At 42.9% G+C, this 18551-nt stretch overlaps 1 protein-coding gene across 1 annotated transcript; it reads right to left on the minus strand.

Moving 5' to 3' along the window:
• Positions 1 to 8111: 8111 nt before the first annotated feature.
• Positions 8112 to 17693, minus strand: LOC117741500 (protein yippee-like 2). Its single transcript, XM_034548574.1, has 5 exons — positions 17497 to 17693; positions 12119 to 12350; positions 11396 to 11439; positions 10813 to 10921; positions 8112 to 8231 (listed from the first exon to the last, which is right to left on the minus strand). Exons 2-5 carry the CDS (start codon positions 12233 to 12235, stop codon positions 8142 to 8144), a joined length of 360 nt encoding a protein of 119 aa, XP_034404465.1. The 5' UTR covers positions 12236 to 12350; positions 17497 to 17693; the 3' UTR covers positions 8112 to 8141.
• Between the last annotated feature and the right edge of the window lie 858 nt (positions 17694 to 18551).

Genomic DNA, 18551 nt, shown 5'->3' on the forward strand with positions numbered 1-18551 from the left:
CAGCAGATGCCCCCCCATGCAGACATGTTGGAGGCAAAGAGTAAATAAATCAACCCAATCTGGACCCACTGTGCTGAGATTACAGAAATCCCTAATCTGGGCTGCTCCAGGATCAACCACATCCTCTGAAGAGTCTTATTTCCTCCTATACGCAGTGCAGTAATATACATAAGCAGACCACCTTGCTCCACTGAGTTTCAACATGGAGAGAACAAAAGAAAAGAAAGGTGTTGCATATTTAAACTATGCCGTCTTTGTGGGTTATTTCAGCAGTACGACCACCGCGAGTATAAACTGCCCACTTAATTGTTGTACTTTTCCATAGTATTTTGTCTTTCCTCCTCTCCTCCACATAGATCACGTGCAACACGGCTGGATACAGCATCTGGTAACGGATGCCGAGGTCTCGGAGGGACGTCTTTGCCTCCAGGAATTCTGGTGAGAAGTCATCAAAGAAGTGTATGCGGTTCTCGGAGAAAGTGACCTCTGCTGCCCCCTTTACGATCAGCTTGTGGAGACGGATGTAGACGGGCCTCGGCCTTGTTCTGCGGGGCCACCTGTCCGGCTTCAGCCTGTCGTTTTCCCCCTGTGAGGTTCCGGTTGTTTGGCAGCCAAAATGCCGAAAGGTCCCTGTGTGTTCGGGCAGATTGATGACCCTAGTGTGGTCTGGTTCTCCTGGTTCTCCTGGTTCTCCAGCCGCGTCATGGCCTCAGTTAGCAGTTGTTTCAGTGTTTCCCCCAAAGTTCATGTTATTGTAGTTTTAAAAAGCATTTCACCTTCTGCTTGAAAGGCTTTTTTGAATCACATGTTGGCAACAAGGCAACACACACAAAACACAACTGTCTGTGGGTTGGTATTGACGGATACATTTGTGCTAAAGCACGTGACCCCCTCTATGTCCCCTTTTAAAGTTACAATCGTGAAGATCTCTGTTATCCCCTTTGGCGCCACCTGTGGCCATAAGCGGTGACTGCAGCACTGTTTTGGGGTCTCACTGCCCAGAAAGTGCTGCTTGTGATTAAATTCTTGTTGGAATGTCGCCAAAATTTGTAATACTGCAAATGCATGGGCTTTAGTGGTCCATAGGCTCAATCTGTTGATGGATAGGGATTTACCAGACATGTAAATTAAAATCTCTGAGATTATTACTTTTAAAATTAGTGATTGTATTTGTCTTACTCAAATGACACAACCAATATGTGTACAAAGGGTACACATATTGTTTTTTAATTCTCCAGGCTGAAGGAGTTCCCCTTATGTTCAGCATCTGTCATTGTATGTATGTTTATGTGTAGTGAGCTGGCTGCCTCTGCTCTTCTTTAATTGTCGTACAGTATGCAGTGGTGTTGTTTTGCTCTGTGCTGCTGTTTTGCCTCATGGGTAATGTGGTGGGTGGTGCCTGTGAACCACTGAGCTATTTTTAGTCTCTGCAGTCCTGAGCTAGACGGCCTTACAGCAGGTCTCCTGGCAGCTGCAGCAGAGTCTGCGTTTGTTTCCCCCTCCCGCTCTCCAACACAAGCAGGGACCGACCAGCCTCACGTACATCTGCTTTGAATCAGCAGGTTCACTGACGGGTTCAGGCGGATTGTTCAGAGTCACTCGTGCGGTCAGACATTGACCTCGAGAACAGTGGGCTGCACAGACGGTTCATTTTGAACCTGTGTTAACTTTTTGTTTTTCCCTGCTTAAACAATATGTATACATCATAAAGAGGCGCTGTAAAATATTGCGTGATCCATTTTGTTCATCAAGTCCAAAAAATTATATTTTCGTCAAAAGTGGAAACTAATCTGTAATTGCGTACGTTATATGTTCAGTTCTCCAAGAAAAATATTGGCTTCAACATGCAGAATCTCATTCCCACCAATTGTATTTTATACTTTCCTCAAACTAAGTTAACCTCTTGTCTTTAAAACATATTCTACTTGAGGGAAGCGCCACAATGTGGATTGATTACAGATTCAGAGATAAAATGTGATTGTGTGTCCAAGCAGGATTCAAGCCCAGATTGCTTCAATGTGCACTTTAGTTTTATTCCTCTTCTTAGCTGTGCTCACTAACTGGATTAAGTTGGACTTTGGTCCCAATGAAAACAGCTGAAATATACAGTGAAACATTTCACTAATGCATAATTATTGCTGAATTAGACTGGATTGAGGTGGGGATGTTTTGATTAGAATGAATGACCTTTTCTGAAGCATCCGTTTCCCTAGAACCATGTGGTGATCTTGTCATGGAGGTGAGGTACGTGTGCAGCCCGTGAAACTCGGATGTCTGATGTGTTTTTGAGACCAAAGCGAAACACTTCAATTGCCTCACACCAATTATTTTACCATTAAAAAGCTCTGGGACGCAGCTTCGGTCCTGAGAGGTCATTGGGGGAATCTTTTATTAGAGACTGCACAAAAAATGGTGACCTCCCATAAATCACCTAGTGGATCCCGGGCTTGTAATGAGCCACGCTGTAAAGGAATTCACCTGAAAGGAGCAACCCTTGTATTGTAAAAGCATCTGAATGCTTTTACTTTTTACGAGAGGGTTTATCTGAAGTGTCATCATTCAGGCCGTCCCCATTGAGGGCCTTTTTGAATGCATTGTTTTGTGCTGGCCTTGCACATTTCTCTCTATAGCCACGGCTCGCTTTTGAGTGCCTGATATAGATATGAGGTCATGGGATGAGGAAAAAAGCCTTCCCCTCCCTCCGCCGAGGCCTGTTGGTACTTCTACCCGAGTAAACAAACAAACAGGGGGCACTTTGTATCCCTCAGGGGCCAATGATCCCCCTCAAAAAGAAGGAGTTACAAAAGCAGATTTTAAATGCTGGTGCAGAAGATCCCCCTGGGGATGCTTCAGAATGATCATCAACATCTGGTGCCACTTAGGTGTAGCCAACAACAAAAGCTTTTAGAAGTGAGGTAGCACTTTTTAATTTAATAAAAATACACACAAAAAAAGCTATGCAGCGCTCTAATGTAGCAGCAGGTTGTTGCTCTTTGTGATACAAGTCCACAGACTTCAAGAAGAAGAATCAAGCATTTGTGTTGTCTCAGTGATGCAGCTGGAAAAGTAAATTAAAGCAATTAATCAGGGATAGCCTCCACATTACATGGCATGTGGCTGCCATTTGTATTGTTTTTTCTTCCCCTCAGCAATACTGAAGTGTCTCTGTGTGTGTGGGGTGGGGAGGGTGTGTGTGTGGGTGTGTGTGAGACTCTCTGCTTGTTGGTCTGTGCATGATGGATGATCACGCTGTGAGCCATTAGTCTTTAAAGAGACTTCTGTGAATGTGCTCTTGAACTTCTGCATTAGTGAGGACCTTGTGAAAATACAAGCAGAAACAGGAAGAACTCCAGGCAGTTACTGGCCAAGAAATAGCTTTGAACACCACTCCCTGGGGGAAAAAAGGCTAATGGTTATTATTACACTATGTTTTTTTGTAAACAAATATAATATGTTTATTAGTAATATAGTATTAGTGATTTGGTTACCTTTTCACAGAGCGAGGCTGGTTGTTTCCAGTCTCAATGCTAAACTAACCAGCTTAATATTTAAATTGAATACATCAACTTAATTCAAAACCTGATATAAACCAAATTAAGTAGAATTTGGAGCTGTTTAGGGTCATTCTATGTATGCAGTTACAACAATGTAGGTGTGTGTGTGTGTGTCTGTAGGCCAGGGGTAGCATGAAAGCACAATAACCAATGCTTTGTCAGGGTGTGTGTGTGTGCGTGCTGTGACCTGATGCTGTGTTTTCATCAGCATCTCTCCCTGGATGGTAATGATCTCCTTTTAAGTGTCAGATCCTGGGAAGATGAAGAAATAACCCACATCTACATTTAGCAGCTGTAACACTTAGCAGCTGTAAATACCATGAATGTGAGCTTTAAAGCCTGCGTGGCCCGGATGTGTTAACGTCACAACATATGTGAACATCTGTATAAATCTAGATCACATCAGGGTACAAATCACGTTGGTTGGTGTGTGTCCTTCTTTGCCCATGCACATAAAATGTAATCATTATACATGTATAGTAATCCAGGCAGTCAGCCCCTGGCCTACTTTTGCATACGAGAGAGAGAGACAGACGTAAACATAGACATCAACATCGAGAGGCGGTCGGGTCAATCAAAGAGACGGAGGAGGGGTGGGCATGGCAGACCCAGACAGAGCAGGACACCAACTCCTCCACTGCTCGTAAAAGGAGTGAGCGAGCGAGAGAGAGAGTGACGGGGTTGCTAGGAGACCTCACCCAATGCAAACACAGCACCATCTGCTGCAGTGAGATTTAGAGTGGGTTAGCCAAGTCGGACAGAGAGGGAAATCAGTCCAGGAGAATCATTTGAAACAACACTACAGCGGGAGGACATGGGGAAGAGGGGAGGGGCTAAACGATGATAATGGAAGATGAATGGAAAGCAAGATACAAGAGTGGAGGGGAGTGGGAATAAGGAGAAAGGAGGGGGAAAGTAAGCATGGCGAGAAGCTTGATTAATGTAAGACTAAAAGGTGACTCTTATACCCATAACCCTCCTCTGCACACACACATCCTCAAATACACAGAAAACACCACGAACATCATCCTCACGGAGGCGAAGCGGCTGATGTTGATTTTTCCCTATTTGTAACAGATGATGCACTTGTTACCATGGGGACAATGAAATGTCACCATTGGATATTAAAGTTCAGTCACAGCAGACTTTGTGTCCACGCTATCTGGGGATGCCTGGTCAATCCACACAAACATCCACCTCATAACTACTGTGAACGCCTCATTTTTATCATCATCGCTGTTATTAATAGTCGCTTCTTGGAAGAATCTCATTGTCGTCAGCAAAAGGAAAACATTAACCTTTTATGGTTCACACTGACCACTCAATCTCTTAAATAGCTTCTCCAACCAGAAACAACAAATTATTGCTCTCATGGATGAAAAGTTTAATTTATAAGCAAGAAACTATTTCTCATTTCAATACACAGTTCACAGCCCTATTTGTGGTGGCTTAAGGTAGCTTTTATTAGCTAACTTAAATAGACATTAGGCCACAGTCCTACAAAGCCAAAACTATGTAACTACAATATGGTGGGGGACAGCATGACAAATTCACAATAACTAGAATGGATCAGAACTAAACGGCAATGATTGTATTAGTTTAGACTAGCTGGTGAAATATCCTTAGCTACAGCAAATGTATTTACTGTTTCCTAGAAAATCCATTTAAATGCTCCAATGTCTTAATCAAGTGTACAGTACCACTTAAAAATCTGTGGTTTAACCTTAAATTCTGCACATTTTGGCTTCGGGCCTTAGCATTTTAGCATCTAGAATGATCCCCTCATTGTCACTCAGTCAAGATAATCTTAAATTGGGTTTAAGATGGCTCAAATTCGTAACAGAGAAGGTTAAAAAGCGGAGGCGCTTACTAAGCAGGGATATTCTGAGATGAAAGCTTCAGAAAGTGTCGGCTCAAGTTTCTTTCTCGTGAGTGAATCGCCCAACTGAATTTAGGTGCATCATTAAAGTGCGTGACACTTTGAGATTTAAGGTTGTGCGGGAAGAAACAAACACTGTATACCATACAGATATCAAGGTGCATTTTATTAGATGAAGATCCAATGATATATATAGTCAACATCAGCATCCCCCTTTACAAAAGACATTAAAATTGAAACATTTTCAGTAAAAAAGTAGTATCGTACAGCCAATGTGGGGTACCAGAAAGAAAGCATGACATGACCTAAATCATATTCATTCATTCATCGTATGGATCATAGATAAAACACAATACATTAACACTATTTACAGTCTGTAGCACAGAGTTTGACAAGCATGGTAATCCTCATGGTGAATACAGTAAATAGAATATATTCATATATTAAGATTTACAAAATCATAATACATTATATATATCAGAGAAAGGCTACCAACAACCTTGGCTTTCAGCTATACACAACCCCTTGTTTCGCAACACTTCGCCCAAGCAAAATTTGATTTTTTGTTTGGCCTATATATTGTTGATGGGTGGGTTCTTTGGTTGTGCGGGGTTTAATGTCGCAGCCGCCGACTGAGCGATCAGCTGCTGAGTGTTACTGAAGAGTCATCTGTTTCGATTTGGTTGTAACTGGAGAGTCTTGCACAGCTCTCAACATAAACAGGGCAACTTCTAGAGCAACTATGTGTGACAAACAGGGCAACTCATTTTACTTTACTCTAAACCAGAATCGCGTTTAATCCGAAGAAGAAAGATCTCACAGCTCGAATGGACTAAGGCCAATCGGATCATTTGTTGTATTACATTACAGCCCATCATCATTGCAACTCTGGTACACACACAATATTCTGTTCACAAAAATGTGACAAGGACCGAGCACAAAACTGGTCAGAACACTTGTTTTACTTCATGCATGCATTAACGTTGCATTTCCACGGGATGGATTCTCTCATTTGAAAATAATACATTTCCATCAGAGAATGATAACGCATCCAGCACATTAAGATGAAAAAGTAGCATAAACGTACCTGAGCAATGTTACCTCAAATGTTGCACAGGTGTGATAACGCAAAGGATGAATGAGGAATATCTCAAACTGGGGCAAAACCTAAGAAGATAATTGTGCTGCATTAAGACTAAAAAAATAAGCGGGTGGGTCTAGTGCATTGCTTTATAATGTTGCCCAGTCGGTTTGTTATGTTTTGTGAGGGCCAGTTAGTGAAGATCAGTGTAACAGCAGTTAAACGGCAGCCATCCCAGACTGAAAGAGAGCCCAAGAGTGAAACCTTTTATACATATGCATCTACAGTACAGACCTCTGTGGTTATGAATATACCTCGTAACTCCAGTGAAGATAACAAATTACTTTCTGTATTAATTTCTTTACCATTTGTATTTTCTCTTGGCCCATGAGACCAGTTATGCTTTCACCATTTGTTTGTCAGTTTCTTCAAATCACACTGTTATTTGCACGATAGCAGGGCTTATGGTAGTATCCCACTGATAGTATCCCCCCCCCCTCCCCAAGCCTGCACAGCCTTGTCACCTTAACTCATCGACCTCCAACAGCAAAAAGATGCTCGCTAACCTTTGTGAATCCCAGTCAAAGTAGTTCACCTGAGACACGCTTATGTTGTGTAATTCTGTCTGTCAAAGTAACAAAGGTGGACGCACCGATGCGGCCGCCGACGCCAGACATACACAGGGAGGATCAGCAGTACATTTTACACAACTTGTGTCATAGGATGAATAAAACCCAGGGCTGCTTTGCGGCCGCGAGGGAGAAATTCCTGTGAGGTTTCAGGACAAGCTGGTGGCTGTCTGTCTGTCTGTATCTCTTTCACTCTCGGCCCATTCCTGAGCTGCATCACTGGCAAGGCATTGAGTGAATCCAAGCCAGAAGCCATCAAATCCTTTGCATAACTGGATCGGGATCCTCCCCTCCCCACCATGTTGAGAGAGCGTCCTGGTGGGCGGCAATCCCTTCACCCACCCCACCGCACATCAAAACACCCATGTGCTCGGGCCGCCGTGCCTCAGCGCCAGGCTTCATCACTGGCCCAGCTGGCACGGCGGCGATCAGCTGGATTTGCTATAATCATCTTAGGTCATCTGACTCAAGCTGATGACAGAGTGAATGTCCGTCAGCTCTTCAACCAAAGCCAATGAACACTGCCAGGGCAGCCCAACCACTGACAGGTTTAAACATTTTTGTGTTTTAAGGTGGAATATTTAACACAATGAAGATGTCTCCTAGCAGGTCCTTGCAACCGTTTTGAAGAGCTACCAAATGTTTCAGTAAGAAAAAACGAGACAATCAGACATCTTGCTGGCCAGTCACCTAGTCCTGCTAGCTGCGTACAAGCCTGCCTGTCTGCCTCTCTGTCAAGCTGGGATGTCTGGGACCTCGACGTGTGTGTGTTGGTGTGTGCGTGCATACATCAAGAGTCGTGGTAGGGAGGGATGGGCAGAGAGTTACAGAGGTTAATGGTAAACCAGCCAAACCAAAGTCGCACACTCACCCAACACGCACGACAATCGCCCCCCTCCCTTTCCATTCATCCGTCCATTTGTCCATCCATCGAGTCATCAAGCCCCCCTCCCCCCCTCCCTCTCCTCTGTTGCAGTAGTGTCCCGGTTGCTGGTCCCTCAGTCCCAGCCGTTGTCCTTGATCATGTGGGCCAGCTCGATGATGAACTTGCCCTCTTTATACTTCTGACTGCTCTCAAAGGCATGTTCCTGGAAGGTGTGGCAGAGGACAGGAGAGATTTAATTAAAATGACTCACGGACAGAATAATACCATGTTTATCTATTTGACAGAGAGTATGATAGCTAGAAACGGACACAAGGTGCATTAAAAAAAGAAAAAGAAAACCCTGCTCATGTCAGCCCTTACAGCTGTATATGAAAATCCTTGACTCAGTCCTGGTCTGTCTCTGCTGCTGGCTCTCTGGGAGCTGGTTATGTAACCATCAGTCACTAAACACTGCAGAGGAGCCTGCAGAACCAAATCTCTGACTGGGCTGGATCGTCATACCTTAAGCTTGCGGGAATGTGTCTCTCACCGCTAAGTAACAGTAAAACCATAAGGCCACAGGTTTGAGCCTCACAATAGCCAACATAGATGTCGGGTCTGCTCTATTTCTGCAGGCTGTATTTCTACTGTTAGGTGTGTAATCCAAAATTCCTCCAACTACAAAAAAGCCTATAAGTTCCACTTAGTGTTTTATTAACTGAAATACACCAACAAACACCATGATCAAAAGTTACATCACAGTTTTCTAGTTTTCCTTAGTCTACAAACAGTATGTTGACTGCAAACGTCAATAATTTGAAAAGCGTGATTGCAACACGTTGGGCTTTTTGAGATACTTTAAATCCAGTGAAAATACTGGAATTGTGCTCAGAGTTGTTGTTTGTATTTGAGCTTCAAGTTTTCAGAATTGTGTGCATACAATGGAGAAAAACTGTAATACAGCATTTATTTTCCGGGAATGTTTTGGCAACAGTGTCTTAACAGACATTTATTGAAATGAAAATCTTCAAGATTCATGAGGCCAGGTGGAATCCACCGAGGCGACTCGTGTACGCTTGTAAGTTTCTCCAATGACTAATACTTTGGTTTATGGCTAAATACCTGCAAAACTAATGACATGACTTAGTGTTTGGTGCTAATTAGCAAATATTAGCATGCTAACAAGCTAAACTAAGATGGTAAACATTCTTCCTGCTTCTCGTGAGTATGTAAGCATTGTCGTGAGAGCATTTTAGCATGATGATTGCAGCATAAAGCAAGGCTGTGCCTAAGTACAGCAGCCTTCCACAGCTGTTAACATTGCTGTCACAATAGCTAATGTTCTTTCTTCTCATATGTGCATTTATGGTGATTTTTACTCGTGCCATTCCAAAAGACTTTAACAAGAAAGTGTGGGAGTGTTTTTGACTAACAGACGGCGGTCACTTGATCACGTTCAGCTGCGATGGCTGCTGCTTGCTAATCTTACCTCAGTTTATTCTAGTTCCACCTCGTATATCGCCAAATTTGGATATTTCTGGCCCCAGTAACTGATAATGATAGCAGCAAGCACTAAACCCAAGATACAAGCTTGAATAGACATCTTTGGAACCAGTGAGGTTTAGAGATATGCGTTTTGCTCTTAACAAATCCTTTAAAACACACTTTTAATTTTGATTCAAAAACTGTTTAAAACCTCTTTTAGCATCGCTGCTAATTAATTACACAAAATGATAACTTCTGTTTCATTTCAAAGTCCACTAACAACCCTGTGTATTTGTTCAAAAGACACCCACTCATTTCAGGCCTCTCATCGAGTCGGCTGACACAAATGTTCTTTCACCGTCGAGCGTCTGTGCCTTGCTTTGTCTTTGGCTATTTTGGCTTCTAGCTGCAGAGGCACGTTATCAGATTTCTTCATTTAGAAGTGCAGTAGGTCAAGCCTCTCAATAGAACTCTGACGACCGCGGAAAATCAATACTGCTGCAACCGATATTAATGGAAACCCTCCATTAAGTCCTATCTAGTGTCTGTGTGCATGCATGTGACCTTAGTTTGTTTCTGCCTTGTGCGGTCCTGACAGGAATAGAAACTACCCAGAAAGGTTTCTACTTTTAAAGCTGGTTCGCCAGGTGTTTATACCAGGCGTCATAAGGAAAACAGTTATTTTTAGGCTGGAAGGTTATAGAATCAGGTTTAAGGTTTGACATGTAGCGGTCAATGGAGGCGTCTGAGAAGTCAAACAACAAGGACACTCACTGTTTGTATGTGTGCTAACTCCTTAAGGATAAAGTCACGTGCCCTGTGTGGGTGCTGTGAAGTTCACCCTGACATGGGACATAAAATACCACCTGCACTAATTACATCCTGCACATGCATTTTGATATGCTGTATCACAGCATTACGGAGACTGTTTAAATGGCTCTGATATAAAGTAAGCCGAGCTACATGGTGATCATCAATGTTCGCTTAATTCTGAAACAGTTCAAATCACTAAATGTTCTACATTGATCTTTAGGTTTGTTTATCACTTCTACAAAACATTACAAACTAATCAGGTCACATAAGATTAGTGAAGACTTCTCCTTCACATCTCCATCTGTTCTGATAAATCAATCTCATAATTAATTCAGCCTGCACAGCAGTGACAGTGGGTTGACCCCCGAGAGAAGAGGAGGTCCAAAAATAATTAGGGTGCAAATAAAATTAGGGTGTGCTATAATAACAACCTCCCAATTTATCGTCCTCTAACCTTGAATGCAGTTTGTGGTGCTTGTGCATCAAAATCAGCCAAGGACACTTACGTATTTCCAACCCAGGGTGGTCTTGCAGTTCTCACAGTAGATATCTGCTACAGCGTGCAGACCTGTGAGCAGAACCCTCTCTTCTGCAGGGCCACACCCAACGTTCACCCTGAGAGAGGGTGAGTGGGGAAATGGGTTTGTGGAGAGGAAAGGAATGGAAAGGAGAGCAAGAGGAGACACAATCAGATACAAAGTAATACAAGTTACAAATTAGTATTGTGTAAGTGTCTCATGTTGCTCAGTTGCATGTACTGTATGATGTGCTCAGAGTGAGTCACTGCCTCACACCCACTCACACAACGCATACTGATAGGGTGCCAGGCCAGGGAGCATAGATTCAAACAGCCTAATTTTCACACTCAATTCAATTGATAATGAGTCCGAGGCACAGGTTGGCACACCGAGGCTTCAAATACAACACGACTACTGTGTGAAACAAACAATGTGCATTCCTCACCTATTTTAAAACAACCAAGCATGTTAGAACACTGGTCTCCTTTCTAAGTCCAGCCTGCAGGACAGTTTTTCGAAAGCCGTAACGTGAAGCAGGTGGGTAGAAATGCAACAAGAGAGGGACACTCACACTGAGTTGAACAGGTAGGCTCTGCCTTGACTGCCCTGGAACGACTGCAGAGACAAGATGAGACAAAGATGAAAAGGCTGAAACAAGAATGAGCCCTTTCATACAGTGTGGTAACTATGAAATGATATAAGCATGATGTTATATTGCCATAATGCACCAGTCAAATAAGAAAAATGTGTTGATTTGAGACAGGCCTTTAATATAACAGAAGCTCTTGTATGATAAGATAATGCATAACGTAAAGCTACGATTGAAGGGACACGTTAAATGGGTTTCTATCGTGCAGATGTGTTACGACCAGCAGAAGGCCGTTGTGCACAGGTGAGCAGTGTTTTCATTATCACATGTGGAAAAAGTGATTCATAATCCTTTTCACTAACCAGTTTATAACATAATCCATCCACAAGCAATAGCGTGGCGGCGGCTGACACAGACATACAGGTGTTCAGCCTGTTTGTTTTCATAATTCCTCATCCACGCTTCCTCTTTTTTAATCTTCCACGCTAGTCGTTTAATGGCTGTTAAACCTAGTGCGTTTTGCTCTGTATTATTGACTGTGCTATGAAACTGACGAGGAAAAAACTACACGGTGAAGATTCTTTTATCTAAAAAAAACAACAAAAAAAAACATGAATGCCTGAATGTTAGTACTGTAAGAATGGTTTCCAGGAACAAGCACTGTTGGTAAGATGAGTGAAGTCACTGGAGCAGCTTGCCGGTTACCTTGGAGATGAGCTCGTCGTGGTTGGCCAGGTGAGCCCGGCAGTGGATGCAGCTGTAGGTTCGGTGGCAGCTCGGCAGGTATGCCTGGAAGGTCTTGGAGCGCGTCATTCTGACCATGGGCGGAGTTGGCGGGCGGTGCAAGAAGGGACTGCCAGCCCAGGTCGGCTCACAAGGGAAGCACCGCAACACACAGGTGAGGGCCGTGGTGGGCGGTGGGTTGGGAGGCAAACACCTGCGCACAGGGAGGATAAAAGAGCAGCTAATGGTTACACGGTTGTGCAACAGCTGCTTCCTTAAACTTGACGTTGTAAACTGAGCCACAGGTGTGTAACTGCTGATGGGATTACAGTCTGCTCAGAGAATTCTCCAACCTGCTCGCGTCTTTGAAACTGTTAAACCTCAAAGAGCTATGATGTGAAGTGATGCAGAATTATTGAGGTGTTCCAGGCTGAGACACTACATTACACATTTCAGTTGTAAGCATAAAACACTGAAGAAATTCTACTTCATGAGATGAGATACAAACATGGTACAGGTACAGGCATCCACCACACAGGACATTGCTTCTTCTAGAGGCCAAAAATGAGTCCTAGCTGGTCGAGAGGACAGTTTGGGCTATCGAAGCAGGGACAGACACAAGAAATCAAGAGGTAACTGTTATGATAATTGCTTCTTAGTCATTTTTTATGGGATGTAGGGATGACTGTCAGTCTGCCTTCCACCGAAATATCTTCGACAACTACAAGGTGAATTGCCATAAAGTATGTAAATACATTCATGGTGCCCGGAGGATGAATCCTGACTTGGCGATCCACTCACCTTTCCTCTAGTGCCACCATCAAGACAAAAGTCAATATAGGTATTTGCAGGTATTTTGTTTCCAATCAAATACCTGAAAAACGAATTACATTCCCATCCTCAGCATTATTGTGTTTAGTACTGATGAGCAAATGTTATCATGCTAACACGCTAACTAAGATGTTAAACACGGAAAACATTATACCTGCATTATACACATTGGCATGTTGGTTATATGCACGTATAAGCATGCTGACGTTCAGCATTTAGCTCAAAGCATCGCTGCCAGTGCAGCCTCACCGAGGATTTTAGTCTCATTCATTATAGTTCCATTATAGTGTTAATAATGAACACCTCTTAGGTTTTGGACTGCTGGTCGGACATTTTTAGACAGCTTTCACTCTGGTCAAATATGATGGGAATTTTACAGTACAAACAATAAATAAAAGAATTGATGTGGCAGAACATTGACAACAAGTTAGAGCTGCGACTAACGATGCCCTTTATTAGCAAAGTAATCTGCACTTCCTCGGGTCTCTGCAGTACACGCAGGCAGCAGCAGCACTAGACTCTGTGTTTAAGTCTATGAAGCCGCAGAGATAATCTGCTTAGCGTAGCACAACGGCGACGATCGCGCTCTGCTCGCTCCGTGATATCCAAATAGACCGAGCCCTTAAAATACTTCTGCTGGTGTGCCCTGGTGATTGAGAAGATTAGCGAGCTGGCCTGGGAATCCATCCCAGAGCCTCGGGGCCAGCAGGACAGGAGTATGTCTTGACTAACTGTCCAGGAGATGGTTAGGGGCCTGTGCTCTTTACCGTGTGCTGCAGATTTCATCTTTGGGGTTTTATTGCTTAATGCAACTTTAGTTGAGATTGCCTCCCTGTAGCTCTGGCACTAAACACAACCTATCAACTGCTAAGTTTAATCTAGTTTTACTTCCCTGTGCTACTTTTCATAAAGCTACTGTAACACAGTAAAATATATAGACAGGACCATTCTAAATACATAAAACCAATAACTTCTACAGTTTAAAAGGCTATTCTGTAATAGCTTGAGTTGTTTCATCCCACTGTCTCCTCTCCTTCCTGTCTGTCTTTACTGAGTCGTCTGGAAAAACTAATAAAATACTGAATGGGAACTGAAGGCCTCTGTGACTTCAGAACAAACAAGAGGAGCAAGAGAGGCCTCTTTACTTTACTTTCCTGCAATATGATTGTTTTTAGTGTCGGAGGCTGATGAATGCTCCAGTGCTGATGGAAAGGACCGGCATATATAAATAAATAAAGCGGTGAGATGTGCCCTTGTTTTCTCTCCTCTGACGCGATGCCAGCGGCGTGGGATTGGGGCACAAAGACACACTCAGTACAGTTGTTGGAGTGACCCCCGACACACACACACACACACACACACACACACTGAATATATCTGAGTTTTAGACGGCTGGTCAGACAAAACTAGCAATTTGAAATTCAACGAATCAAGACAATCGCTGACATTTGCACAAAGCTGCCTGATTATAGCTCGCTAATTAGTCTTAAGTATTGCAGGTAATCTAGGAATGTAAGCTTCTAACTTAAGCTCAGAATTTAATTTAATTAAATTCAAGCTTTTTTTCTTTTAAGCCTCTACCCCTGCATTTGCAACAAGTCACACAAGGTAAATGTACCAGTTAAGTTTCTAAAATGTAAATGTGAGAACCTGTCCATACCAGCTGAGAGGCGAGATGTTTACTCAAACCGTCGTCTCTGGGAGAAGCAGTGCTGGATTACAGTAGTGCACGTGTTGCACATCTTCTTGTAGGTCATACATAATCCATGTGGAGTTCTCTGTATAATATCTGCAGTGGCGGTCCCTGAAGAATCACTTCATTACAGCCATAACAACAGTGGCTTTGGATGAAAACAGCTGATTCCTCTTACACACATTATCATAGTAGCTGTGTGATGCACTGTTTTAATAATAAATGATTTGTTACTTTTTCAAGCAAAAATTGTCGATCATTAGTTCCTCTGTCTCACTTATGAAGAATTGCTGGATTTTTATAAATCATCGTAAATTAAATATATCTTTGGGTGTTGGACTTTTGGTCAGCCAAAACACAAACAGGACTTAACTTGGGCTCTGGGAACTTGTGACGAGCATTTATTCAGTATTTTCTGTGTTCGAGAGAGCAAAATAATGAGAATAATCAGCCGGTTAACTGATCATTAGTCGCAGCCCTAGAAATTGGGATCTGACCTTTCTGCTCCCGGTACCTGGGCTTTAGGTACTGGCTGACATGTTCAAGTGAATGACCTGCAACGTTGAAAAAGCTTAATAAGGAAATATGTAACTGTAAAGACAACAATGCCAACGACTATAAAGTACAGGAGGAAGTAGGTAAGGCCTTTACCACATGAAACATGACAATATCCTGTACCTGCACAATGACTGTTTGACATTTCAAAACATTTAGTTTCCAAAAACAGGACAGCAGTCATGTTTGTGGGTGTACACGCTTGAAACTCACTTTGCTATGCAACATTGTTTGTGGGAGCAAGGATGCTCACACACTAATAAGTTGACGCTAAAGAGTCGCTCAGGGCTGCTTTGCACAAACACTAAAAAACCTTTTTGACAGAATAACAAATTGCATAAAGGATCAGATGACTAGAGGAACTCGGCATGTTCATACAACCTTTTATCAGTTAATATTTTCATATTATCTCCCTCTGTCTCTATGCCTCTCCTCAGCCTGCTTGTATATTTATTTGTTCTGCTGTCACTCTGTCCATTCATCAGTTCTGCCACGGGTCGTTTGAGGTCACCGAGCTGTCCATTCTGGTCATTTCTGGGTGTCATCACAAAAGGCTACGTGCCACGAGTCTCAACAGCCAAAAGGGCCCTTGTATCCCAACAAAAAAACCGTTGTTATGTAATGCACTGATGCTGCTGATACTGCTTCTGACAATGATCGAGAGCAGGAGAAAGACGGGGGGGGGGGGGGGGGTAGAGAGAGATACAAGGGGGGTGAGAGTCGGACGGGGACATGGAGAGAATTAAATGATCGGAGAGGGAAAGAGGGAAGAAGCAGTTTGTATCCCTTCAGGAATAGATGAGCTGCGTGCCCTCCGCTGCCCACAAGCTGCACCAACACAATTTATGTACTTCATGTACTTTCTTCCTGGTATCCATTCAGTCTTACACCAAGGCCATCAGCCTACAGCAGCATGACATCACTGACTAGAGGAGGAAAAAACTCCTCTCTCCCCCAACCATATCAAATCTCACTGATGAAGCGATGCTCCTGCATCCCAGGTGCATGTGTCTGGTTACTGTTGCCATTGCTGATCTTTACTCGTGTCTCATTTTCTTCTGTCTGCCTCTATTTTGTAGCTTGTTCTCAGTACTTTAGACACTTGTACTTGTGTATTTATTTCCTTGTAGAGTTTGTCCAAAGGAAACTCTTTAAATGCTAATTATCTGGTTTGTTTGTACAGATGATTCCTGAGGAATGTATGTGTGTGGCGATGAAAGTAGTGATTTAAAAGGTGAACAAATAAAGTGAATGATGAGACAAAGTGATTCAGATACAACACATTGTACATAACTTGTGTTTATGTATACAAGTGATCTGTAAAGGATCACCTTTTAAGGCCTGCAACACTGATCCCTGTGTATCAACTCCTCACATGATCAATAACTATCTGAATGCAGGCTTTGCAGTAAAAATAGATCAGTGCAAAGGTTGCAACTTGATAATAGTCTCCCTTCTTGAACTGTCTCCCATGGACTTTATTTAGTAGGTGTTGTTTAGGGGTGGGATGCAGCATTTCCACCTGCTGGCCAAACTGTCATTGACTTGTGTGGGAGGGTTGATGTCACGTGGGATAACACATACATAAATACACAAAACATGAAGGCTTTAAGGTGTACAGTATGTGTGATTATTGAATCAGGTCACAGGCAGTGGCGCACTTCATCTGGCGTAGAACTTCAGACACCACACGCAGCACAGATGGCGGGGATGCCTCAGCTCAGCAATGTTGAAAACACACACGCACGCACGCGCGCGCGCCAGCACACACACATCACCCATTCTGAAAAGCTTTAACATCTGCAATTACTTTTGCAGATCGATGAAAACTAGGGGATTGTGGTCCGAGTTTATGATCACAATATGCGTATTACACGATAACCCGCATTGATCACCACTGACGTGCACCATCACGACCAAGTGCGCGCACGGTGATGATGGCGCATACGTTCGGGACTGCCACCACAAACAACATAATAATAACCACTAGTTACTGTCGCGACACTGCAGAGTAGACCTCAACATCCAATTCACAAAGAAAACATCAGTCCAGGCCAGAGACTGTATATAACAAGGTCCAGGCATGATAAATACACATGAAAATACATGTTATTGGCACAATACAAGCGACAAACCATAAACGTGTGTTTTATTTGGATATTACAGCAAGTGTGGTTGCATGTTAAAAGTTGTCTAGGTTAAAAAGTAGGCTATTGGATGGGCTGTGTGCGTAACAACAAATGCACCACGCTGAAAAACAACGCAGAGGAAAGGATTTTACCTTTGAAGGGAAGAAAAACGGTTCTCCACGTAGCTTCGAAAATGTCGCACCTCCTCGTTTTCCTCGTGGCAGTGCCAATCCTAAAACTCCTTTCGCATTCCTTCCCAGACAAATTTCCTCTTCTCTCCGGCCCTGGCAAGTCCTGCAGAGACGCAATGTTTTGACGCGCAAAATGATGCCCAGTGGAGTTTAGAAGAGGCAGCTAGAGAGAGTGATGAAACGACCAGCCGGAGCGAGAGGGTTCCCTCCAATCGACTTCCGTGTTCGTATAACATTCGTTATAAAGGGAGGGTGGCTTATGTCCTTTGGTTTCTGTGCAGTGTCTTATTTTTGTAGTGTTAGTTTTTACTTATACTGTTGTGATATGTAACTAATATTGTATTTAAAAAACATTGTCGCACATAATCAGTATGAATTTACCAGGTGTTTGAATTGATCAATTGTTGCTTAAATGTAGGTGTTACATGAATAAATACTGTAAAAGTATGTAAACATATATTTGCATTGTGTTTTTTTTTCTTCATTATCTCAGACTATTTTTTTGCTGTTGAGTTGTGTTCAGTTTTGACAAACGCCTCTTACAAGTTGTAACATTAGCCCAGAAGTTAGCTAAACAAGACAGTTAACGTTAGCCTACTACAACAACTGGGCCTTCTTCCAAGAAAAGTTCAACTTACTTACGGTTGCTGACCATCACAACACACTGAAGGTTGCTACATGCTGTTGACCTCTCACAGATTATTTTGTCTTTCTTTCTCCGAAAGCTCATCTCTTTTTTTTTTAACGTCATTCCAAATAGTATTTGTTTGTGTGTGTACCTACTTGGTGATTATAGAGGGCATGGGGATCTCCCTGTGGAGCACTTCAATTGGTCATTCGACAGCTCAATAGCGGACATTCCGGAGGACGGGAGTTATCTTGACGACCGAGTTGACGATCTTTGGCAAAAATCTCACTGGCCGTTGACTTGATAAATAGCGGAGAGCAGTATCAGCCAATCAGCAAACTGATAAGGCATAGCAACACTGAGTTTATTGGTCGAGGGGCTAGAGGGA

The sequence above is a fragment of the Cyclopterus lumpus genome, chromosome 13 (genome assembly GCF_009769545.1).
Source record: "Cyclopterus lumpus isolate fCycLum1 chromosome 13, fCycLum1.pri, whole genome shotgun sequence".
In the NCBI taxonomy this organism is placed as follows: domain Eukaryota; kingdom Metazoa; phylum Chordata; class Actinopteri; order Perciformes; family Cyclopteridae; genus Cyclopterus; species Cyclopterus lumpus.